The sequence below is a fragment of the Copadichromis virginalis genome, linkage group LG13 (genome assembly GCF_057382275.1).
Source record: "Copadichromis virginalis isolate Kocher_CV1m ecotype Utaka linkage group LG13, C_Virginalis_male_GT1.1, whole genome shotgun sequence".
NCBI lineage: Eukaryota > Metazoa > Chordata > Actinopteri > Cichliformes > Cichlidae > Copadichromis > Copadichromis virginalis.
The window spans coordinates 8,205,944-8,231,545 of record NC_140630.1 but is presented as its reverse complement, the minus strand read 5'-3'; the positions used below and the strand labels follow the sequence as shown (position 1 = coordinate 8,231,545).

General features: G+C 41.3%; 1 protein-coding gene across 6 annotated transcripts in view; it reads right to left on the bottom strand.

The window, feature by feature from the left end:
- Positions 1 to 25,602, bottom strand: part of ehbp1 (EH domain binding protein 1) — a 163,230-nt gene that overhangs the window by 79,061 nt on the left and 58,567 nt on the right. For 5 of the 6 annotated variants that reach the window (XM_085477106.1, XM_085477108.1, XM_085477110.1 and 2 more), the window contains 5 exons: positions 24,019 to 24,132; positions 22,289 to 22,426; positions 21,019 to 21,280; positions 16,032 to 16,278; positions 704 to 882 (listed from right to left, as the gene is read on the bottom strand). In XM_085477106.1, the coding sequence (XP_085333232.1) occupies positions 704 to 882; positions 16,032 to 16,278; positions 21,019 to 21,280; positions 22,289 to 22,426; positions 24,019 to 24,132 (940 nt within the window). The remainder of the gene's footprint in view (positions 1 to 703; positions 883 to 16,031; positions 16,279 to 21,018; positions 21,281 to 22,288; positions 22,427 to 24,018; positions 24,133 to 25,602) is intronic. The other variant, XM_085477109.1, reaches the window with a different exon arrangement.

Genomic DNA, 25,602 nt, shown 5'->3' with positions numbered 1-25,602 from the left:
GTGGAAATGACAGATTGAGTGTTTGTATGAATGAATCACATTAATCAAACACGGGCACACTACAGGTTAACTGTGCAAATATAATAGCGAGGGATTAGGGGTGTAAGAATTCTGAAACCGAGACCGAAATCACGATACAAACACACCATCAGCTAACGGTGGAGTCTTTGAAGCAGCTTGATTTGGATATAGTTCATGTCAGTTTCGGCAACTTACTCAACTTTCCCTATTTTCTGCTCAGTTTCTTTCAACAATTTTCTTTGTTATACAGTCTGCAACATTTACTTTATCGTTCCTCATTGGATCTGTCTGGTTCCAGTTTTCATTAGAAACCACACATAGATAAAAAGTAGATGCTAAAGGAGGATACGAGCTAAAAGAAATTATATATTTCTATCTTATAGGTCTGATGCTTGACTGATGATTTAGACCTCAGTGGGAAACCTATGTCTATGCAGAAGTCAATTTTTAACTGAAAATACATATGACAAATGGGCTTTAATGTCGTCTTTTCTACATTGGGGATTTTTTTTCCCCAAAAGGGGGAAAGAGTAGTCTGGGAGTAACGTTGCACCCCTACAAGTTATGAAAAAAGATTAGGTATAACATTAGGTATAACTAGAACATATGACCTAACTTGAGTTAGTTATTAAGTTCAGAATGAGTGTGAATTTAATGTGATCTGTGCGTTTGTGGTTCATACATCAAATCGGGTCTGAAATGGTGCAGCAGAGCGCAGAAGGCCAGCCCGTTCCTCCAGGACGTGGTGAAGTTGGTGATCTTCACCCCACGGTAGTTCTTCGTGACCTCGCGGCACCAGGCCAGCAGGGACTGGCTGGCATTGGGTTTTCCTCCCAGAATGGGGCTTGGGACTGGGCTGGGCTGCAGGCAGGAGGTGGTGGCAGGGTTAAAGGGGTAATGATGGGGGAGAAAGAAGAAAGAGGGAGACTCCTTAAATGTCATGTTTTTAAAATAAATTTAAAAAAAAACATGAGGGGATTGGTGCAACATTCAGATATACATGATTTAATTACAGCTGTCATTTGGGATCACTATATTTAAAGCACAAATGACACCACACATTAATACTTTACCCTTGTACTTTGTCAATTAATTTCCAGAGTATATATTTATGCAGCTCTCCTTCCCTTCACTCCAAAACAACCCCCTTTTCCTTATTTATTACTGAATAAAAATGTTTCACTTAAAAACTACTACCCATCCAATTAGCACGACACCGGGACAGAATGACAGAGCTTGCACACGAATGAACGTGCACACACACAGACTCATGCCGTAATGAAGGGTCATTCAGAATGCAGTGTATGACCGTGAATAATGTAAACATCTTATTAATTAGCTCCGCCTTTGAAGTCTTATCTGGGTTGAAAAAGCTCTCACCATTAGGAGCCTTTCCTGTCCTAGACTCCAAATCCCACAAATCCTCAGTGGTGTGGAGACAGTGGTCTTTGCCTGACGCCCGTGCTATTCTGATTATTCAGCTGGCTGTTCACTAATCTGGTTATGGAGGGACTGATAAGGGATAATTCTCTCAGATCATTTTGGAGAGGAACGGCAAAAATGTCATAGAGATTTGATTAAATACATTAGAGGCCAATGATCAAAAAGAATGAAATGTGTTCCAAATGCAAGCGTATATCAGTCTTTTGTGCAAAAAAAAAAAAAAAAAAAAAAATATGCAGTTAACATATGACAAATAACACAGACATCATGAATTATATTATGCAATATGTTTGAGAAAGTTTACAACATAGTCTGTTTTATCTGCACACATTTTTTTAACATTACTCACTTAAATGAGAGCTGTGACATCCAAACATTACCAGGTGATGTTTAAACTTCACCTTTACTCAAGCCTCGGCAGAGGCCAGTGAAGGAAAGAAGTTAGTTGCACATGAGGTGATGTACCTCAGTAACTAGTTAACCCAGTTTTAAGACCCACAGTTGAGAGCTGCAGCTCAAGACAGTTCTCACTGTGTGAACCTCACTCCCCTAACAAGGCTTGTGGTGGCCAACCAACCCCCTCTCTTGGCTGCTTTTGGCTACTGCATTATGAAGAAATAAAGTCGAGGGATGGGAGCCAAGACTGAGGAGATTTGAATTTTAAGGAGATAGAATTTCCAGCGTGCTGACTAATTCCTCATCAGAACATTTGTCAATTTTAGATGGTTTTGTGTTATTTTTACATTATAAACTGAAAAAAAGGCTTGATAATGCCGTCAGGCCTTGCCCTATCTGTTCACAAATGTTTTAATATTAAATATATTTAGTTTACAAGGTCAAAAGTGAAAAAATAAGCCATTTAGCCTATAAGCACAAGGAAGTCTGTTACTCATCCATTGTTGCATTTTAAACTATGACCATGTGCCTGGAGTCTACCAAGAAGCCACAAGCTCCAAAGCAGATGAAAGAGACTGGAGGCCATCTCTAATAGCAGCTCCTAACCTTTGTACCTGTGTGTGTGTGTGTGTGTGTGTGTGTGTGTGTGTGTGTGTGTGTGTGTGAGTGAGTGAGAGAGTCAATCAGGGCCCGATGGCAGTCTTGGTACAGGGAGACTGTAGCGAGAGCCTGAGGGGCAGGCTCTTGACATTTCCGGCTCATCTTTAAAAAGAGGGCCTTAACCTTTACCCACAGCTCCGTCAGACACGTTTTAGGAGATTTTGACAAAACCTCAGTGCTTCTCAAACAAATGGAAAGGGGGGAAAAAGGAAGCAAAAAAACAAGATAAGAAGTCATAAAATCATGCGGCAAAAAGATAAGGATTATCTTATTTTTAAAATTACAGCATGTGGATAGTGGTTATTTTGTTTTGTTTGTTTCTAACCGTGAGCACTGATCATTCCAAAGACTCAAACTCCAGTCGTGTTCTTCCTTTGCCGCCATTTGTGTGTGCCATTACAATGTGTGTGTGTTTTTAGAGTTTCAGTGTGGAGTGGTCTTCCTCCAGGCCTTCCCCTTCTGCTTTTTCAAGTGACGGTTGAAAGTAGCTGTCTAATTTGAGCGCTCTAATTACCTGGGATTAGAGACCAGGTGCTATTAAAGCAATTAGACACACAGCACACTCCAGTGCCGCAGACCCTGTACCCTAGCCGGCAGAAAACACACACACACACACACACACACACACACACACACACCTGTGTAACACAGCCAGTGGAAATAAATATTAAGTTTAAGGGAAAGTGTCTTTAAGGCTCATTCACCTTGCCACAAATACACACAAATAATCACTTATACATACTTCTGACTTCAATTAAAAGTATTTGGAGGTGCGTTACTGGAAATTGGCAAGCCATTTTAAAAGCACAGATTAACCAAATGTTTTCTTCATTTCCGACAAACCCCTTGCAGCGACCCTACAGTCATCACAACCTAAAGCGGGTGTAGTTTTCCTCAGACTGTTTCATTACCACCTTTTCCGATAAAGGTTTTACAAATGCATCGCACCACTCGAGCTTTCATATCCATCAAATATTGAACAAATACCATATCGTCCGTTACAGGACTGGCTGCATTTCCTTAAGACACAAACACAGGAGTGCAATTTTCATGAGGAGCAGAAATGCACCCTGACTTATCAAACAGTTTGCTGTCTTGCCTAAAGGAGCGAGTGCATGTGTGTGTGTTTGTCTTTTATCAGTCTGTGTGAATGTCACTGTGTGTGTGTGTTTGTGTGTGTGTGTGTTACACTGACACAGTCATGTAGCTAGCTCGGCTCGAGGGTAGGATTAGCGGAGAGCATTGCCTTGGCCCACAAACATTCCATATTAAAAAATGAAAAGGCAACCTTCATTACTATCAGTGGCACATAACCTCCCCTCTTCCTCCTCCTCTGCTACTATTATACACAGCCATAACAGCCTGGGCAGAAAATACAAGCCACTGACAAGAGATTCCATTATTTCCTGATGCCTCAGTGTCAACAACATACATCTGACGGGGCAAAGAAAGCAAAAAAAATGGAGGAAGGGAAAAGGATGTTAGAGAGAAAGGAGGGGGGTTAAGCTCACTACAATGCCTGAATGAAAGATAGGAGGAAACCTGGGAATGGAAGCATCCAGCTTCCTGTTGGTACTGGAGTCAGGAGGAGGATTTTGGGTTTCACAGATGTGATTTTGGGAGGGTGATGTGAGATCTGAAATAACGGTGATGCTGCTCAACAATGACAGAGATAATTAATAAGCTCTCACAGGATAATGTGGAGCTACAGAACAATTCTAGAGTGAGGTTGTTGTCTTTACTGTAGATGTGGACCATGAGCAACTATTTAATTTACTCTAGATAGGCAAGACAATATTACAAATGCTTTCGATCAAGTGGGAAGCACGGGTAAAGCCACTTTATTAAATAAATAAAGACACAAATTCTCCACTTTATTCAAAAGTAAAGAAAATGTTCAACTAAGCTACTCGAGATAAGCTGAAACCATAAGTTGAAAAGACGCATCTTACCCTACCTCCTTAAAAGGTTTCCAGGAAACATTAATGAAATTAATTTCTTATTTACAAAACAGATGGACAGTCTGAAAATAAAATATATTTCAGTTTTTACACACTGATCAAATCTACCATTTATAATGGAAATGCAAAAAAGAAGTTTTGTAAAAGAACAGCAACAATTTACATCTGTAAGACTCAAAAACAGTCTTTAGCTGTAGAAATACGTTACATTTGGAGCGTGATCGTCAGCACACACTGTGGCGGTTTGTAGTGAAACTATTGGGATAAAAGTCAGCAGCTCCAAGGCGGAGGTTCTCTGCCAGAAAAAGGTGGATTGTTTCCTCTTGGTTGGGGGAAAGTGGCTGTCCCAAGTGAGGGAATTCAACTTACTTATTTAATGACTGTAAGACGACCTGTGAAGTGGTCAACGGTAACTTCCAGTCTCAACTGGATAGTCATGGTGAAAGGGGAGAAGACATCTAGAACACCCTAAATAGTTTGATGCCACTGGGACTAAACTTCAGATAATCATAGGTGGATGGGTGGATGGTAAGATTTTGATTCCAGTCATTAGTTTAGTTAATAAAGCAACTTTTAATTGCTTATTGTAGACAAGTCTTATACCTTTTGCCCCACTAACAGTGTGGAGAATTTCAGAGTCAAGGGTAAAAATCTGAAAGAAAGTCTACTAAACTGTACCCAAACAAAGATCAACAAATGTAAACAAAGTCACGTGGCATTAAACATGGGGGCTAAAGCACACAGAGGCCACCAAACTAGCCTTTCTGAGTCATAAAAAAAAAGACACAAGTCAAACATTTTAAAGTGGCAGCTTTGTCTCTCACTCTGGGGCATGACGCTTCAATGGAAACTTAACTGGGCTCAACCCAATGACATAAACCCACGACTCTGTGGAGAGAAAAGAGCTTCCGTGTCTTTCCAATCTCACTTTCGAGGCTTCAAAGCAGTGTCAGAGTGTCAGATTTGAGGAGGTGTTGAATCTCATACTCTTTAAAACTTGTAATCCGCTCAAGGAGCCTAAGGCAAAAAAAGAAAAAAAAAGGAAAGGAAAGTCCATGCACACACATATACACGCAGTGCAAAGTACACACAAGACACACATACTGTACATGCATGCAAACAGCAGGGACATACAGACTTACTGTATGGATAACAACATCTTAGAAATGGTAGCCTAACACACTCCTCTTATCCAAGATACACATACTGTACATGCATGCAAACAGCAGGGACATACAGACTTACTGTATGGATAACATCTTAGAAATGGTAGCCTAACACACTCCTCTTATCCAAGATACACATACTTGGGGAAAAAATTAATACCTGCTCATATTTAAGAGGATAGGGTTGGTGCACTTAAGTGGCCTGTCCATCCTGCTACAGAAAAACCTCATCTGATTGGCTCGTCTCCAAATAACCACATGCTCAATTATTTAATTGCACCTTCAATCAAAACAAGCAATTTGTTTAATCTGAGCTTTCCAAGTCCAACGTCTTCACATTAGGAAAAACACGGAGCGGAAAAGAGAGAGAGAGAGAGAACGATCACCTCGCGTCATCTTACCCATGAAATTATGCTTCGGATTTCAAACGCTGCCTGCGTGAGAGCGGAGGGGAGGGAGCAAAGTCCAATCAAAAGTTCAATTATGTAAATGGAGATGTGAAGTGGATGGGGCAATAAGGAGATTGGGGAGAAGGAGGGGTTTGTGGGGGATGGGGGGCAAAAGGGTGGAACAGGAGAGGAGAGTGAATGTAGCGTAAAAAATAATACACATTAACATACAAAGGAAATGTATGTCTCATTACCTTTGTAATCGACTGGGGTGGGGGCCTCCTTCCAAAGAGAGGTATGAGTACGAGAGCTCAGACGCTGTTTAGTTAAGTTGGGCTTTATTTTACGAACAGGTGGAAACAGAAGGGCAGCCCATCTATGACACACTGAAATTGCTTCAGTAAGTTTTCATAGCTATTTAACAAATCTTTGCACTGTGGCTTTGTGTACTGTCACCAAGTAAAGAAATATGTAAATAAACTCATCATGATGGCGATGGGGGGGAGGTTGCTGGTGATTCACGCTTTCCATCACTTGCAGGCCAAGACAGAGGGCCTTTCGGCAGTTGGCTACAGAGATGTAAAATGCAAAAATCTGGAAAAGCGGTTTCCTTTTCCAGGACCGTATCGCTTCCAAGGCCTATTTTGCTCCACAGGCATAACCATGCAAAGCTGTCTTTAAAAAAAAAAAGCATACAGGAGAGGACAAGCCTTTGAAATTGAAATAAAACCATTCACTGGGGGGAAGAAAAAAAAAAAGGAAAATAAAATGGAGGGAGGGACAGTGCCAGCTTGCAGTGTGCCCACCCGCCCGCTTACTCGCCTAACATGTAACACAGGGGCATAATGCGGTGTAAGCGCTGGCTTTAGCTTGTCATGGAAACGTCAGTAGCATTACCCACACTCACGCCTCTGCAAATTAGCTTTGGCTGTGGGGAAAAGGCATGCAGGGTGGGTAGGTTTGAGATCGAGTACGTGCGGTGAGGATGCTGTCTGCAGTGGGGACAAACCAAGACAACATCACTGATGGTAAAAATGTCCTACACTCCATTTCTTTGAGTCCTTCTCCATCTGCTTCCTCTCATAAGTTACACTGATCTAACAGAGGATACTTCAGACTCCTCCTGAGCCATTCCAGTGAGCCATTTCCTTCTCCTCAATCACCATTTCATAAAATTACACTGTCACTAGCTCAAACTGAAACCTCACAGTTGCCACTTCAAACACCGCTCAAAATCAGTGTATATGGTTGCCCTGTATATGGGTACGTATGGCCAAGACATGCCTTTGCCAGGAAATAAACTTACATTTTAAAATCCAGATTTGCACAAATTCAAAGTCCGCCCACATCTAATGTTCTAATTGCCTCCTAATCTCCCTCAGATAAATAAGGTTTGTGAGAAAGAGGAGAAAATGGGAGGCTGCTTTTATAAATCTATAGTGCATTAGTCTGTTTTAACTGCCATTTCAACTGTGCACTTGGTTGAGCAGTGAAGGAGACAAACTTAAGAGACTGCAAGTCTATGAGGACCTGTGAAAAACACAGGTGAAGCAGCTCTGGAAGGCAGGAAGTCACAGAACAGCGTTATAGCAAAGACTACCTACAACTACTTTCCTGCTGTTACCCTCTTGGAGTTGATCAAATTAGAAAAAATAGGCAAAGGTAAGTTTGCACATAGATTTTAATTGAATTTTTTTTAATGCAGTTTGGCATTATTGGCGTGTCCTTGTGGCTCTGCTGCACTTCAATATTCAAACCATTCGATAAATCTGTTCAAACAGTGTTTGTCTGTTTATTTGTAACTGGGTTTTTTATCCTGCCACCTGACCCCATCACATTCAGCTGACACACACACACACACACACACACACACACACACACACACACACACACACACACACACACACACACACACACACTTTTATAAATCAGAAGACATTTTCTGAGTCACGGGCCCTCAAAGTACCTTCACCTTCTAACTTCTTACAAACAAAAGACACATTTTCAGAGCTAAAAAACCCGTCTGAGATCAAAATTAGATTTTAAATCTAAAGTCCATTTTTTCCCAGCAGGATTTCTTCGTGACCAACATTAAAACTGCACCTTAACATCCATCTAAATCTTATGCTCTTCCTCCACCTTCTCAGATAAGTAACAAGGTTTGGGAGAAAGAACAGAGAGAGGAAAAGAAGGTGGATGTTGTTTTTATAAATCTATACCGTATTAATCTCCTTTAACTGACATCTTCAACAAACAAATTAGTGGTGCAATGGATTCAGAGATGAGCTGGGCTGATAAAACCACCATTTATCAATTAATCTAAGCCAGGGCAGGGAAAACTCATTAAGGAGGCCACTTTAGGAATTATGTTCTGCAGGTAAAGAGGCAGTTTTTGTGTGTGTGTGTGTGTGTGTGTGTGTGTGTGTGTGTGTGTGTGTGTGTGTGTGTGTGTATATATACATACATACATACACATGAGGAGTGTGCGTGTTTTTTCTTTTATTTTGGGGGGGGGGGGGGTGTTAACACAGCGGTTGCTTAACCCCGACACTACAGACTGCCATTGTCCAGCGCAGCGTGGGCTCCAGAGTGATGAGAGGGGTGATAGCAGAGCCAATTAAAATGAACATAATTACAAAGTCACCCCTTTGACTCCTGATCAGAATACACATGCATCAACACAGAGAGAAAAGGAGGATGGGTGTGGTGGAGGAGGACTGACAGGAGCATCCGGAAAGAGAAAAAGTTTGGAGAAAGAATAGAACATTTAAGTGACTAAAAGGCAATAATACATCTGGGTGGTGCTTGAACACCTGACTTTAATCTCTATAGGCCCCTGATGGCTCCACCTTCAGCAATTTCTCATTTTTAGCATTTAATAGTTTATATGTTGAAATGCTAATTATTAGATCGCAGCTTAACATGACACTGTTCAGTAGACATGGAGATTCTGAGCAGCTTTATTCTTCTGAATGTCAGTAATCAATCCCACAATCGACCAATTAATGGACAGACATTTATGCAGCAACTAATTTGAAGAGTAAGCAGTCATTCCTTTTGGCCTCTCGGACTTTGTTTTTTTAAACATGAAATACGGACTATAACTGTTACAGTCATAATTTATAGTGTCAAGTAAATAGTTTATCAAGAATTGGGAAAACCATTAAATAAACAAACAAACCCTATTTTGCTAGGATAGGGTTAGAGTGAGGTTCATGGCTGGGCTGATCACAGATGATGATTGAGACCATAAAGGAGTTCAAATCTCTGTATATGAGGAACATTTCAGCCATAACTAACTGCAACTTTCTACTAACTCTCATAACATGGGGGGTCTTTACACAAAAAGACCGAACGAACATTTCAAAGGGTCCAAACTGTACCTGCAGGACTGGATTTATGCATCAACTCCTGCTTAGGTCAAAGGAGGTCTGTGAAAGCTCAAATACAAACTGAGAAGGATGCCACCAGGTGATGTGAGAGTTGAGCACTGGAAATGCCACTTAGTATTTCCTATAGCACATAAAAGCACACACCTGCATACTATAATAGGCCGAAAGAGGGGGGCTGGAGGACTTTAGGAAGAGGCAATTAAAGCCTTATCATTTCTACACTCACTCTCTTTTCCTCAAACACAGACACAAGAGTGCACGTGTGTGCATGTACACACACTTGAACACACCCGCACAATTTGAAAGAGAAATCACTGACTAATTCATAAGATACTTCCAAGGTCTTTTTTAAATTAAGGAGAACGGTTGGTTTAATTCAATTAAAATGTAGGAAGGGCCACTTAAAGATGACGGGAAGAAGGTTCAGCTTCACTAAGTGAGTGCGGTTTTCAGGAATGTGCGGGGGGTCTCAGACCCACTGGAGGTCCAAGGAGTTTTCAAGTGCATGGACTTCTATCTCCTCAGATGAAGTCCCCTTAAACCTCACCCCAAAACCCAGGATCCTTCAAGGTTTAGGCCCACACACACCTGGAGCACCAGGGCAGATTAAGACCAGATTAAGATAAAGTTACCCCTTCTTCGGCTGCTATGTCATTCAAACCCCTGGCCTCTACGGCCACTGGATAGAAGGACACACAAGACAAAAAGGTTTGGTTCCTACACGTGCACACATACGCACACACATACACACACACACGCACACACAAAGGACTTTCTGGTCATCCTCATAAGCCCTATTAGTCTGCCATAGAGCCTCTCATAGCAGACATCAATCATGGAGGGATTAGTCAATTCCTTCTCTAAATGAGTGGCGAGGGAAACTTCCCTTCAACTCAAAAGCAGGTCTCCTTCTTTCAGAGATTACACAGCGATTTGTTTTCATTTTGTTCCATCTTCATCGTTTTCTGTTTGACTTGCTTTTCATTTCTCTCTCTCTTGCTCTGCGTCTCCCTCGTTCTCTCCTGCTTGCAGCTTGTGAGGTAATCCTTGGCAGATAAAACTAAGGAGGACTTACCAAAGGCAGATTACAAGCGGCGCTTTGCGGAAGGCCCTTTTACACCAGTCGGCGCGGGTATTGAAGAGAGTGAGCTATTCGCAGTGCTTAACTTGTGAACTCGACATGCACCCAACAGAGGAAGAGGTGGAAAAATGATAGCCGCATTACAGTAACTGGATCAAAATATATCCCTCACAACACACACAAGACAGCACGTTAATACACACAACAAACACACACACTTGTCACTTCATGGCTACCAGTGAGTAAAACTGAAATGGGAAGGGTGTGTAATATTAATATTTTTGTTTGTCTACTTGAAATGATTAAACGTGTAAATGCCTGGTGCCCTGTGAGACTTCAGGATTAAAACTGTGCCTCAAACATGGCTCGAACTGTTCACCACCACTGGATCTCATTTAATTGATGCAAACATATTTAGTGATGATTTAAACAAACAGCCAAAAGTATACGTATTAAATATTTCCTTAAACTTCTGAGACTGCAGACCGTACAGAGGTTGGTATCGTCTTCTACCTTTCCACTAACTTGATGACAGCGATGCCCTGCATCTTGAAGCAACAACAGGAAGCCCGATGATTGGACCTACACCGACTGAGAGAAGAAACTGGGTCTCCTTTCTCCCACAAGATCCAATGACAGACCACTCAGAGATGGCAAAAAAAAGTTTGGGGAGGGGTCCACGCTGAGAAAAGGTAGACACTGAAAGGTAATTATTTAGCCTTACTCCTCTCGAGGATTATTCTCCTAATATTACACAGCTTATGGAAAGGCCAGCGTGGCCAAAGGGAGCCACTGAGGCTTCAATGCTTTGGTCTCAGAGACGGACCGCAATGCCCATTTCCTTGCTCATAGCGATGCCAAGTTCTGAAATTTAAGAAACACAAAACACTCTCCTGATCTTTTACTTTTAACCCAGTGGTTCTCAAACTGTGGGGCATAGAGCCACTTCAGGTGGAGTGTGGACAACTCTTACCACAAGAGTTTACTGACACCATCTTGCAGAGCTTTACATGTCAGAAAAATGAACCTAGATGGAAGTGTGCTTTAAATGAACAACAGTCAACAAGGCATTTAGTTTAGCATTTAAGCTCCAACTATAACGAAGGAGGCTTTTAAATCTACAGTAGCTGCTTAAAAACATCGTACCCAGTCCACTTTCTTTATGTCCTCCATCTGAGTTTCTTTGTGTAAAGGTCTGCAAAACTTATCAGAGAAGATGAATTAACTTTGGACTGGATGTAATGATAACAAGACGAGAGACCTTGCAACGGGCAAAGATCAGAAGACAAGAGATGACTGTCCTTGTCTCTTGGGCTCCCCTCTGTCCTCCAAAAACATCCCTCAGTCGTCACAGTAACCTCAGAAACACTCCACAGCACGGATGTGGTCCTCTCCTGCCGCGAACCTCGGTGAAAGCTAATTAAGAAATATCGCAGCCTTCTGCGAACTCAATTAAATAATGTTAATTTATTCTAATTTCAATTTGGAGGTAGTCTGAACAGGAGGAGGGGCTGTGAAAACATGTGGGAGAGGAAGGAGAGCTCTGGCCTCTTCCTTCCCCCCAGCACAGGAGCTCTCACAACCTGCAAAACTCTATTTAATTTGATCCCTTCGACTAACGTGGGTAATCACTGAAGCCCTTCAAATGAAGGGGAGAAAGAAAACATTCCTCTAGTGTCTAATGTGAGTGTGCTTGTAACAAAAATTAATAAAGGGAAAAGTGGTAAAGATTTCATGTAAGATTATGCTTGAAATATTACTCGACATACAAAGAAATAGGTGATATTCACACAGTATACAGTTAAGGAACAGCCTAAAAAAAGCTTTTGAAAAGCAAACGCACACCAGTTCCAGGATGTAATGTATTGACAGATAAACCACAAAGTTGAAAATTCCTTACTGTTTCCAAGATTCTTTGGCAAATATTAAGATAACACAGAACTTTTTCTTTCAAACTTCTGCCCACGCGCATAATCCAACCTCCAACTTTTCTTTATATGAAAATAAGGCAAATAAGTCACGAAGCGGAAACTTGATGAAAATCCAAAGATCAGAGCATCTAAGTGTAGAGCGCTCTGACTACAGAATAGAGATGGAGATGAAACAAAAGGAGGAGCAGAGGATCACTGAGTTACAGCGAGGGAAAAGAGATGGACTGAATCAGACCAGACAGAGCTCACAGCCCGCCCAACAGGAACTCCCTCTGTTCATTTAAATTAATCCCACAGATGTTTTCATCCTTCCAGCTCCTTCACAGATGCTACACTTTAAACTTGACGCACTTCAGGATCTCTAGACGGGACAATGGAATCACATATTGGTATGGGAGCTGTGAAGCATCTAAAGCCCCTTTCAGACATGCTCTCCTTTCCATTATTTTCACGATATCTTAATGCGTCGGCTTCATGTGTCAAAGAACAAGCCCGGTCACTTCTCTGTCAAACTCGCAACAGCCATCTAAGCATTCGGACCTAATGACAAGTGCATATAAACTTTCAACATGGTAAAAACCGGACTCATGTGCAGTCATATGTACAACTTTACAACTGTGTATACATGACATGTTGGTCTTTCTGTCTGGACATCATAAGACATTCTGGATGAAGTTTCAGTTACGACACAGTATACACGATAAAATGATCTGCGGTCATTTAAGACGCCCATGGTTTTGGCCACAATCAAGCTATTATAATGTAGTCTGAATCTGGCATCAATAACAACGGTGCAGAGACAAACACTGAGAAGTGTAGCTACATTTCAAGTACTTTCTTTCTACAAGCCTTATTCACCGATTCCTAGAAGCACCTTTTAAGCTAAAATTCACACATTAACACTTTGATAGGAGCATTAAGGTTTCAGTATCTTGCCCAGCAATACTTCAGCATGCAGACTAGAGGAGCCTGGCGTCAAACCATTGACCTTCTCATTGACAGATGTCCCACTGTATCTCCTGAGCCACCGCTGCCAAGGTATGACCTACCTTCACATTTCCTCAAACACAAACATCACCCGAAGTAAGGCACCTTTAATTGATCATTGAGGCAAAGGCCTCCTTTTTCAATTATGTTTAAAAATACATACTCAAAGTCCTAATATATTGTTCAGAAAGGTGCTATCTGCATATCCTCTTCAGTATATAGCAGGGTTTTGTTGGGACCTACTGTCCACCAGTCATCATGAGCAACAAAACAAAAGCTTCTGAAACCTCTGTAGATGCTGCATTTACATCTGAATCTACATAAGAACTTGAGTTAGTGCCAGCCCATGTGTTTCACTGGCAAAAATCCAGAGCACCGAGCTCATATTATTCTTAACGTAAATCCAATCAATATGTGTAATACCTGTGTATAGAATAAGTGGGCGCACACCATATGTCATGTAGATGTCCTGATTTTCCACAGGCTGGCACTGAAGTGGCTGGTTTTAATGCAATGACAAGGAGGATGAGATTGCATCCAAGAAAACGTTTAATCCTAAATCTGTTGGAGTGAATGCAAACATCTTTCTCCATGACTGTAGTTGCCTTGTATTTTCTTGTTAGAACTCTTGCTTGGTTTTTACAGGTTTATGAAATATCTTCACCGAAGCATTGCTCGAGGCGCTGACCCTTAAACTCGTTTTCTATTTGTTGAGTGACCAGCCATTTAAAGCTTGTTCCTCTGCTGCAGCGAATAAATGTGTTAAATGTAATGGTGAAACGAGACAAGCTAATCTCTTTCGGTTACCAAAGACAAGATTTCATTTAAAAAGAAGAAAAAAGAAAAACTCATACTAACTCTTCAGGGCAGGTTTGTAAATGTAGAACTGAATATGGTGGCTTTCTGGATATCAATTTCTATTCACATTGTGAGATTAAACTGAATTCTGTGTGTGTGTTTATCTCAGCCCTACATACAATTTGCCCACATTGGTAAAATAAATATGAATGAAGAGTAGACGCCTTATATGGGAGAGGCGGAGGTTAGCTGTGTTTTGAGGGAAGGTTATAACTGCCCGAGTACATATTCACAGAACTGAGCCTTGGGCACACTGGAAACTATAAGAACAGATACATGCATACATTTACACTCTGTGCACGTTCCTAGCGTTATGATGTGTTGGTTTTGTCGTGGCCTCTCATAGTGAGGATGTCTCCTCTTAATCCTCCCTGACTTCATACATTCAAAGGTCATCTCACAGCCCATGTGTAGGCTGTGGTGTGTACCATGGTGCTGGGTGTGAATAAGAGGGAAAAAAAACCCTATTCACACTAGCTGTATATGCCAACAAACCCTGTAGGCCTATCCTTGTTTACTGTGAACATCCCATCTCTCTCGCGCTCTCTCTCCACAATTCCCTGGAAATGTTCCCTCTCTTTTCTGCCGTCTTATAACCCTTCACTATCCTCAGCATATTCTTCATTTCACCCCTCCTCTTCAGTCACAATTCATTCTCTAAACCCCACCTTGCCCCCTCCACACCAAGCTCCAGAGGCAGGGGCATCTCTTGGCGAAGTGTGGCCCACCACAGGCCACTGGCTTTGGGTAATTAAAGTGGTTTAGGCCCCCTCACCCATGGTCACAGGCAACTGCAGCTGAGTGATAAAGGCACTGTGCCATAATTACATGGACGGCCAGCATCACCGCCCAGCTACACTAAAACAGTCAGCTAGCCAGCTGCATGGGGAGGAGGGACCTGTGTGTGTCTATGTGTGTGTATGACTAACTGTACTGTGTTTGCGTGTATGTGTGTGCATGGGCACAGGGGGTCAACACCCCCTTGTGATCGCTCTGCTGTAGTTAAGCCCCCTGTGTTTAAGCCCTACACAGGCTCATTGAGCCCCTACACACACACACACACACACACACACACACACTCACAATTTTAACCCCCACTCATCCCCACACCCCCAGCCAATCATTCCCCACCAGTGGTCTGACTCCTGCCGTGAGTGTGTGTGACCATCAGCCATTTAATTAGACCCAGCCATGATTTACCTAATTTAAATAAATAAATAAACATATGAAAACACCCCAATAAACAAATACCTATATTCAAATGAGGAGCTGGGGAGTTTCATGAGCATAAAGAATGGTGCAGGAGATGAGACTGTGCAGGCGGAAAAAAAGCTAATGTAAGGACCACTGGATGTGGACACACTACTGCGAACACACACATACACACACAACACACTCAAAATGCTTCAACTCACTCACTTATAATAAAACATACTGCACGGACGAGCTAGAGTGAATGACAGGAAGTAGACATGAGCTGAGATCTGTTGAATTTTGGGGTTCAAGCTCAGAGATTTGAATTAAATGTAATTAAATGAACTTAAGAGTCTGCGAGGCCGACAAGTAGTTGATGAGATCAAAGTTAAAATCAAAATCTTAAATTGCTTTATTCTAAAAGGTATATTTCTCACAATAGAAAGTAATGATACGCTGCAGACACAGCCACAGTGCATTTCTTTCTGTATTTTTCACATGCATCACATGGGGATAAATCAAGTTTTTTACATTCCAGCAAGGACTGCGTACCTTGGGGGAAGAGGAGGCCAGCTCTCTCCCTATCATTGCTGCCACTGGGCTGGGCCCGACGGGCTGGGCTCTCTCCCCATCAGGGCCAGATGTGGGTTTGTGGGGTGGTAAACTGGGGCCAAGCCCAGGGCTAGTGCCCGGGGGTGGGGGAGCTCTCCTCTTCTGGCTGCTGGCCACATCAGGTGAGGGGCCACCAGCATCCTGCTGCACAGGGCTCGATGTCCTTGGCTCGTAGAATGGGTTGGATCTGGGAAAAAAAGGGAAAAGAGAGATTGGTGTAATTTATCCATCGAATTTGTAAAAAGAATGAGCTGTAAAACAGTATTTCACTAGGCTGGAGCTTATTCAGAACAGCAGAGCTACACTGTTTTTGATGATCCTACAGAAATGATTTAAAATATTCATACTTATATATATAAAGTCTTAAATATTACAGTTATATCCCGACTCGCACTTTAAGATCCTCCTGATCTTAAAAATAAATTTAAAAAGCTAAACCAACAGACACAATATTCTTCAACGAGCAGAACTGGGGATACTGGAGGGTGGAGGATAGCGCTGCTGGAGATTTTTTCCTGTTAAAAGGGGATTTCTTCCTCCCCACTGTTGCTTACATGGCATACTGTGATCTTGGGATTTTTTTCTCTATTATTGCAAGATCTTTACCTTGCAAAATAAAGTGCCTTGGGGTCGTTGTTGTGTTGTTGTGAATTGGCACTATATAAATAAATCTGAATTGAATTGGAAAAAAAGCACTGATAATGGCCACACTAACTGTTCAGCCACATTTAGAGCAGCTATAAAATCTTCCTATTCTCATTTTTAAATACAAGTTTATAATATTTTCTTTTTTGTTTTCTTGTCCATTTTTGAATTTTAATGTGTTAGTGACTTTATTGTTTTTTCTCGTGTTTTCTCGTGTTTTTAATGTGCTCTACTCCCTATGAAGTCCTTTAAACCTTTACATGTGATTCAGGGCTATACAATAAAACTAAATTTCCTGACTTACAGCAGCAACACAAGCATAAAAGGCTCCAAAATGCCAATAAAGTTAACATAAACCATCTCAAAGACAGACATATAAGCCAGAGGTGGGACCAAGTCATTGTTTTGCAAGTCTCAAGTAAGTCTCAAGTCTTTATCCTCAAGTCTCAAGTCAAGTCTCAAGTAATGTCAGGCAAGTCAGAGTCGAGTCTCAAGTCACTGGTGTAAAAGTCCGAGTCAAGTCACAAGTCTGAAACTTTGAATTTCAAGTCCTTTCGAGTCTTTAAAAAAAAAAAATGAAAAAATAATGTTGCAGTTATATGCTAAATGTAAATATTAGACCATGTAATTTTAAAATCTGTGTTTTTCTCAACACATGACAAAATAGTGAACTTAGAAAATATACACAAATTGTGAAATTGCACCTCTTGAAAATGCAGCTCAATTAAACTTAGCTCCAAGAATAATTTTCACCGACAGTTCTGAGATAAGCTGCATGTTATTCTTGGATGCGGTTGTAGGACCAGCTTTAAAATCGCATGACAAAAATATCATACACATTAAAAAAAACTGTATCACCAACGTAGCCTGGACAACATTTGCTAGTTAGATGAAGTCAGCTATCTCATCTTAGCATATTTATATGCATATTTATAATCATACGGTTCTTGGAGTGAGTGCACACACTCATGAAGTTTAGTAACTTCCGGTCACTGCAACAAGCCCAGGTACAGTTTACCGCCGGATGGGTGCAGGACCTTGAAATGCACCGTGTAGAAAGTAAAGACCATCGTACGGATCATAAGTTTACCAGTCTCACAAATCGTCGTCATAAATACACATTCGTTAACCGTTTATTAATAGGACCTTTGAGCTCAACGGTAATTAATTAGTAGTGGAAATAATTTCTGGTAGCATCACAGAAATGTAGCAGTGACAATAATATTGTATGCTGTAATCGTACTGGACAATTAGTGATACAAAAAACCTGTTTTATCCTGTGAAAAAAAGTATGTTTTTGTCAATGTACCATAATAACAGAAGCGAAACGCAATATTGTGTCAGGACAATTCACTATTTATGCACAATAAATAAAGGAGCATAGCGCGACAATTTCTGTTCAGCGCCAGACCTGCTTGTAACCTATATCACCAATTATGTTATGAAAGTGACGTATTAACTACTAAAAAACACTGACCTTCGTGTAAATGCTTGGAGCAGACTAACCTGTGAGCTGGAGTGTTCTGGGACGTTATATTTGATCTTTGAATGGCTGCAATCCAGGCCATCCGTCGCGTCTTTGTTACTTCGGAAACATGGCTCGAACAATTTCTCTTCAACGACGTAATCCGATAACAACCGATCTCTTTACCCGTCGGCTTCCCGTGGCTGTCATGCGACCGGCTATTGCAGTTAATAATACAACGGCTTCTTGACATTTTTGTGTTTCTTTTTATCGCTGTATAACTGATTTTAATTGAAAGCCTGCGTGCGCTAGTACCGCTTGCCACGAGTTCCCAGAATCCTTTGCGGTTCTACCCGTGAATGACGTCACATTTTCAATCTCTATATAATATGCATGTTAAATTTTATATTTGGGGTAAAATATCAAGTCTTTTGAAGTAAACCGGTTCAAGTCCAATTCAAGTCCCAAGTCATTGGTGTAAAAGTCCAAGTCAAGTCACAAGTCTTAGAACATTTTTTCAAGTCAAGTCTAAAGTCATAAAATTAATGACTCGAGTCTGACTCGAGTCCAAGTCATGTGACTCGAGTCCACACCTCTGATATAAGCTATATAAGATATAAAACCTAATTTTTTATCTTGTAAAATTAGGTTGTCGAATACAAGAAAACATTAGAAAATATGTATATATTTTGCCTAATCATTAAACATTTTGTTTATAATGACCTATAATAACCATTAGGACCTTTTAAAGACATCCTAGGATCTAACTATAAATTCATTAATAGGGAAACAAAGGTATGGTGCAGCACAATGAACAGCACACAGAAAGTGGTAAGTTAATAGAAGATGCAGGTGCACTGAGGTCAGGACTGTGTGACCTCATATCCTCACTACCCAAGGTGGACTACTGACAGACAGGCCAGAGCACGACTGACTACATTACACACACGCACAAGCACTCACCAAAACACACACGCATACACATACCACAGTGTTATCAATACACAGGCATGCTGGTGGCAATGAAAGCAGGGGCACGGCCTTAAGACATTCACTCAACATGCAACAAGCAGTCCTAAACAAACAAGAGAATTGGATGGAGGAGGAGGAGGGGGTGAGAGGAAAAACTGATTGACTGGGTATCTGTGAAAGAGAAGGTTGGAGGTACTCAGTGTCCTACTGCAAAGTGATAGAAGGGGGAAAAAAGGAGGGAAGTGAAGAAAAGAAAAGGAGGCAGGTCTATAGAAAAGCTCTAACAGACCATCGCTGGCTAAAAGACATGTGAAAGGGCTGCAGTCAAAACACTGCGCTGCCCTCTTGAACTTTCTATTCTGCAGTGAGCTGCTCCTGATGTAAGAGACAGAGAAAAAGAAACACACCAGTCAATTCCTGTCTGTCTTTGGACAGCTGAGAGGAGTGAAACCTACGCCTGTCTGTGTGACGGCTTCGCTCAGTGGCAAAAAGGGGTTTACATTGACAATTTGGGCACGGCTGCTCTTGTGGAGATGGTCACACACTATTGGTGAAACGGTTCACTGATGGGAACACTTCACAAGGATCCCCACATCAGTGTGAAGCTAAGATTCAACCCCTAAAGGTTGGCAACCTTTACTATCACAAGATAAAGTCTATATTGAGCTTTTAGAGAAGGTGACACAGCCTATTAAGTATAAAATAGCCTAACATTTCAGTAAAAACTGAGATTCACACATACACAACAAGCTACCTTTTTATGCTGCGTTCAATGACTAAATTTTTTCTTGTTCATTTATTTAATTTCAGGAAGTTCCACTGAGATTAAATATTTATAAGTAAGGGTTGCACAACACAGCCACCAAACTTAACTAAAATGAAAAATTTTAAAAATGCAGCATATACCAAAAAAAGTAAACAAATAACCAAAAAAACGCCTCCGTTGCCACATTCATCATATCTTTAAATTCAACAACAGATAGAAGCATCTTTATATTTTCTTCTTTACAAAGTAGCTGACAGCACTGATGAACCGAAATGATGCGGAACAGGAACAAGGAAGAGGGAATGGGAGGGTGGGGAGCAAGCGTAAAGGAGCTCCAAGGTGAAATAAAAATGAGCAGAGTCTACGAGGAAGTGAAGGAGAAAGAGGGAAAGTATGGGGCAACAAGTTGATGGGAGGGAGAGGATGGGGAGGACGGGTGGAAGACTGAAGAGGGAGACAAGGTTAAAGAATGCAGTGAAACAACAGGGCCCTTGTTCCTGTTGAAAGAGCTGCCTCGTCACTTTGCCCTGTTTGGAAGGGGGGAGCTGTGCCTACAAGTGCTCCTCTAGAAGGAGGGGGAGCTGCAGGACTCGGGCTGCCAGCAGTAATCGAGAACGTAACAGAGCGCTTTAAGTATCGCTACTTATGAAGAAAAGTGCAATTCCTCCAATGGCCACTTGAGGCTAGTGATCTGAAACCCTTAAATCTACATGCTTTCTATTTGCCACCAGGGGGCGACTCTTCTGACTGCACAACGATTTTCTGCGGTGTAAAAGTCTATGGGAAAATGGCCCTATAGTCACTTTTTCAGCACAGTAGACACTTTCCCAGTCAGTTTATAAGCTCAATCACTGGTCTCGGGTCAATAAAACAATAAAACATGACACTTTAAAAAAAGAAAAATAGCACAGGATAAGGTGCATGCTCTTTACTTAACAGCATGTTCACGCCTCATAATTCAAAGTTACTGTGTCATCAAATGCAAAAAAAAAAACCCAAAAAAACAAAAAACAAACACCATTGTTTGAAACAATTCATTGGACATTGAAACAATTGTCCAATGAATAACAAAATCTTACTTGTCGAGCTCCTCCTCGTTGTGAGAAGTGTCCGCATACAGGTACTTGCTCATGTCAACGGGCCGGACACCTTTCCTCTGCCTGGGTTTGGGAGGTTCTGGATCTGGCTGAGGGTCTGTGTCCTGGTCAGGCTCATCAAAGGGGTTCCCCGGACATGCTTGTGTCTCTGGCTCATCTGGCTCGTTGAACGGATTTGAGTCGTCGTGGTCATAAAAGGAACTGTCGTCAGCCCGCGGTCGTAGGACCGGCTGGGCAGGGGGCTCTGACAGAGGACAGAAAGCATTGACAGCATGTATAAATCATGTTACTCCTAGACTTGACATGAGCTTTGGTAGCTTGTGATCTCAGTATGTTGAAGAGATAGACAGCAGAGAGAAACAAAATAAATGTGCCTTAACCTCCTAAGACTGGAACTTTTTCATGGCATACATTTTTATTTCTCTTTGCTATTTGGGCTGATTGGGACCTGATGAATGTAAAAACAAAGAATTATCTTTTTACCTGATGTAGTTTCTGAGAAGAGGATATCAGGCCCTTGTACAGTAAAATTTAGTATTGTGGTCTAGACAACCCAAAATGTGATGTCCACATATGTGGGATGCCAGCTCCTAGAAGGTTAACTGCCTATTTGACTTTTCATAAATTGTGTGGATAATATTTAGTTTATTTCAACATTTTAAGGATCCAGGTTCCCTGTGTGGGCTCCTGGGTGGTGCCTGCACATATGCTTCATGCTGCCTTCACTGCCAACATAAGACAACCAAATCCTACACACAGCCACTATTGAATTAAAACAGCAACTGCATCGTCCCCAAAATAAGTAAACCTTTGTTGAAGATGATAAGGACATTAAAGGACACATGTACATACGTAAAAATATGCACTTGAGAAAGTAAAATCCAGGATTTAAGGCTGAAGATCAAAGACATCTTAAGTAAGCAAATAGGCAGCAAAGGTGTGCTTTTATGTATGTGAGAGCGTGACACTCAAAAACAAATACCTGTCCACTCAGGTGGTCAGACAAAAATATTGGTTTAGGTGTCTGACTGAAAGCATTGAAGCCTGATACAGTTGCAGAGGATTATACACATTCATGGTATCTGCACATCAGAACCTTAAAGCCACACTGCTCATCATCCCAAAGACTTTTCCCAAAGCAACACCAAGAAGATCGCAACCAAAGCCAGGCACGTTTTACAAGTTTTTACAATTATTATATATTATATAAGTTGAGTGCATTTTCTTCAGAAGCTGGCAGAGCTGCACATACCTTCCTCATCAGGATCATCAAATGGGTTGAGATGGTTGGGATGAAGGTCGACATCGGGCTCATCAAAAGGATTGTTGTTCATGGCGGGAGCCATATCCTGATCCTCGTCTTCCAGGAAGTTCAGCTTATTAATCAGCTCTGTTGCCAAAGAGTTCAATAAAAAGTTATTTTAAATTAAACTACAGAGTCAAAACAGCTACACAACAAAATGCAATGAACAAACAGCCACAAAGCCAAATGCACCAAAATCTGCACTTCGGAGTGAACCATTCAGTCTTGGATAAGAAATCCCGCTTGCTGGGGAGCACTGCCTAAACTCCTTTGTTCCTCAACCATTTCATCCTTCTTCAGAGCATATACAACAGTGGCATTCTGGGAAATTTTGTGTGGTATGGAGGGTTACTGTGGGAGACTGTGGCGAAAGCATGGTGTTGCTATGGAGTTCCCAGCTGGAGGGGGTACTTGTGTACTTTATCTTCACTATACTCACTGTAGTTCAATCGCATGCTGCCAGGGTGTGGGTCAGTTTGAAAAGAGTGTAAATGTGCCTGAGGTAGATGCCAAGAAATGTTGCTGAGAAACATGAAAATCTGAACTAGTATAAAGAAAAACTGTGCTGTGAGCTACGTGTCCTGGGTCTATATGTAGTGTGGCTATGTGAAGTGGTGATGGCTGATAAGAGGAACAGCACTTAACTCACAACATTCATGGCCAATTTTAGGCCATGACAAGTGCACATGTCCAAGAGTGTGTTTAAATCTGTGAGAGGGTTTGTGACTACTCCTATCCAAAGAGAAGAATGTTGGAAGACCCCAAATAAACTCAGAAAACCTTGAGAGTACAAAGCTATGTTTGTTGTATATTACTGTTAGCCAACAGGATGTAATTTCCAGTTGAACCAGTGACTGGAGTTATTTGCCCAGAGGAGAAAGGGAAAGCTTTCGCATAAAGCCCTTATTTATGCGATTTTTAATAAGATGAAAAAGTTTTACAACTGTGCCCTTGCAAAAAAGAAAAACAAAACACTTTATTTAAATTTAGCCAAGGTGTGAAACATCACTGGTGGTATGACCCAGGGGCCACTGAACCTGACTTAGAAGTGCAAAAGGAGACGAGCATGTAGGGGAAAGCGGCCAAATTTAAATTAACTATTCTACTTTTATAGACAGATTGGTCGGACTTTTAAAAAAACATTTTTTTTTATCTAGCTTAAGATCACGTGAGAATATCATAGGCTAAATATTCTCAATTTAAAATAAATATACTTAATTCTATTTTGAAAACACAAATATTGCTTTGACCTGAAAGAGGAAAAAGGGTCTCTTTCTTTTCTTTTCTTTTTACCTGGTTTGGTTCACTACCAATTGCAGTAAAAGAGTGGGAAAGGTCACATTGTCAAATAAGAGAAACAATAGGAACCAAAAGGATGAACACCAACTGATGTGTTCACAACACCACGTACTGCACGTCACCACATGATTGAAGATAAATCGTACCACACAACACGACTACAATACCAATGTCACGAAGGATCAAGGGATAAGGGAGGGTAGAGCCAAAGAGAGAGGAAGAGGGGGAGACAGAACATTATGGGAGGAAAAATAAAAAATAAATAAATATGTAGATATAAACCGTGACACTGAGGGGTAGGAAGAGGCAACACAATGCTCACAAGACAATAAAAGAAGAATCGTGGGATGAAAAGGGGTGAAAGAAAGGTGAAAAAAGACCTTGGGAGGAAGCAGCAGGCTTAGCTGTTGCTTTGCGTGCTCGCTTGGGAACACCACCATCATCATCATCATCCCCATGTAAGCAGCTGAGGGCATTCAACTGGTTTACTATCTCTGCAAACGACAGGTCCATACAGGAAGGGAGGGAGGAAGAAAAGCAGTGAACAAGGCAAAAATAACACACACCATCCAGAATGTCCACACACATCCACACCGCACATTACACTGCACAATAACTGAGTGCAGACTGTTGGTTTGGTTTATATTATCATCAGTTCTATCACTAACAAGTCTGCAAGTACAAACAGATTAGTAAAGAGGAACACTAGTGTGAATGTGCATGCTTTAGTTAGTAATTGCGCTGCGATCAACCATTTAGCTGGTAAGGTCTACACTATAAAGTTCACAACTTTATAGTATTAACAGCCAAATGCAGTGTTTCCCACACCAACTTTACCTGGGCAGGTCACCTCAATCAAGTATATTTATGACTGCCTGTTAATGATAAATAGCTAGCTCGTCCTGTCTTGTGCTGCTCAATTTTTGCTGGGCAACTAGTTGTTTGCTACGTTTCATATCAGTAGCAATATCCAGGTCCAAACACTCCTTCAGTTCCCAAAAACAAACAAAGCTCTGGGACATTACTGAAAGTTTAAAACAGTCCAGATTTGTCCTGATACTAAGCTTAATCTCAACGCCAGAATATGTTCTGAAGGGTTAAAAGTTTTTTAGGGGGTCGGATCCAAAAACAAGAATTGAAGCACTGCAGCACATTAAAAAGGACAGAGCCTCGTTCAACGCTGGACCGGGAAAGAGCATCATTATATCATCACCGAACAAGCAGACTGTGGTGTTCCCATAGACTCTCTGTAAAGTGTACACTTGAAGGTGGATATCATTCAGCCATTTCTACAGTCTCTTCTCCTGGGGTTGAACATGCTCTACCCTGTGTCTTAGACTCCAGCAGGTCTAAGTAAGAAAGTCTTTCTTTCTCACTGTAACCAGAGCTGGCAGCATATGGTGAACTGGTTCATGTACCAACATGTCAAACTCCTGAAGGCTCCAGAGCAGAACAACAACTGTCATCACTCACTGCCATCCAAGATGTGGAAGACGTTTATCCCCAGGAGTAGAGACTCACTATTGCTCAGTTATAAAATATTTGCAGAGGAAACCGTGTTCTGTGGGAAACACAGCATCAGCACTGCAGTGCTAAATGCATGCACAGAGCCAAAAGCTAAAAAGAAAAAAACTTTATCTACTTTAAAATAACATTTCTGACATGCCTCCAGAGCTTCAGGTTCCAGACTGATAAATAAAGAGGTAATACTGAACAATGACTAACAACCCTATATAAACACAGAGTTTTATTGAGGTTTCATAATTTACATACAGCATATAAAAAGACAAAAGAGAACATGTGTTTTACAGCGTATGCATTGGTTAGCCTAGTGTTAGTATTGTTGGGGCTGCTTGCTGGCTTGCTCTGGAGGTACCATTCAGGCAAGAATATGACAGCAGCGAGTTTTGGCAGCCCGGCCCATCCTTTGATTCAGAGATGTGTGCTAGTGAAGCGTAGCTGTA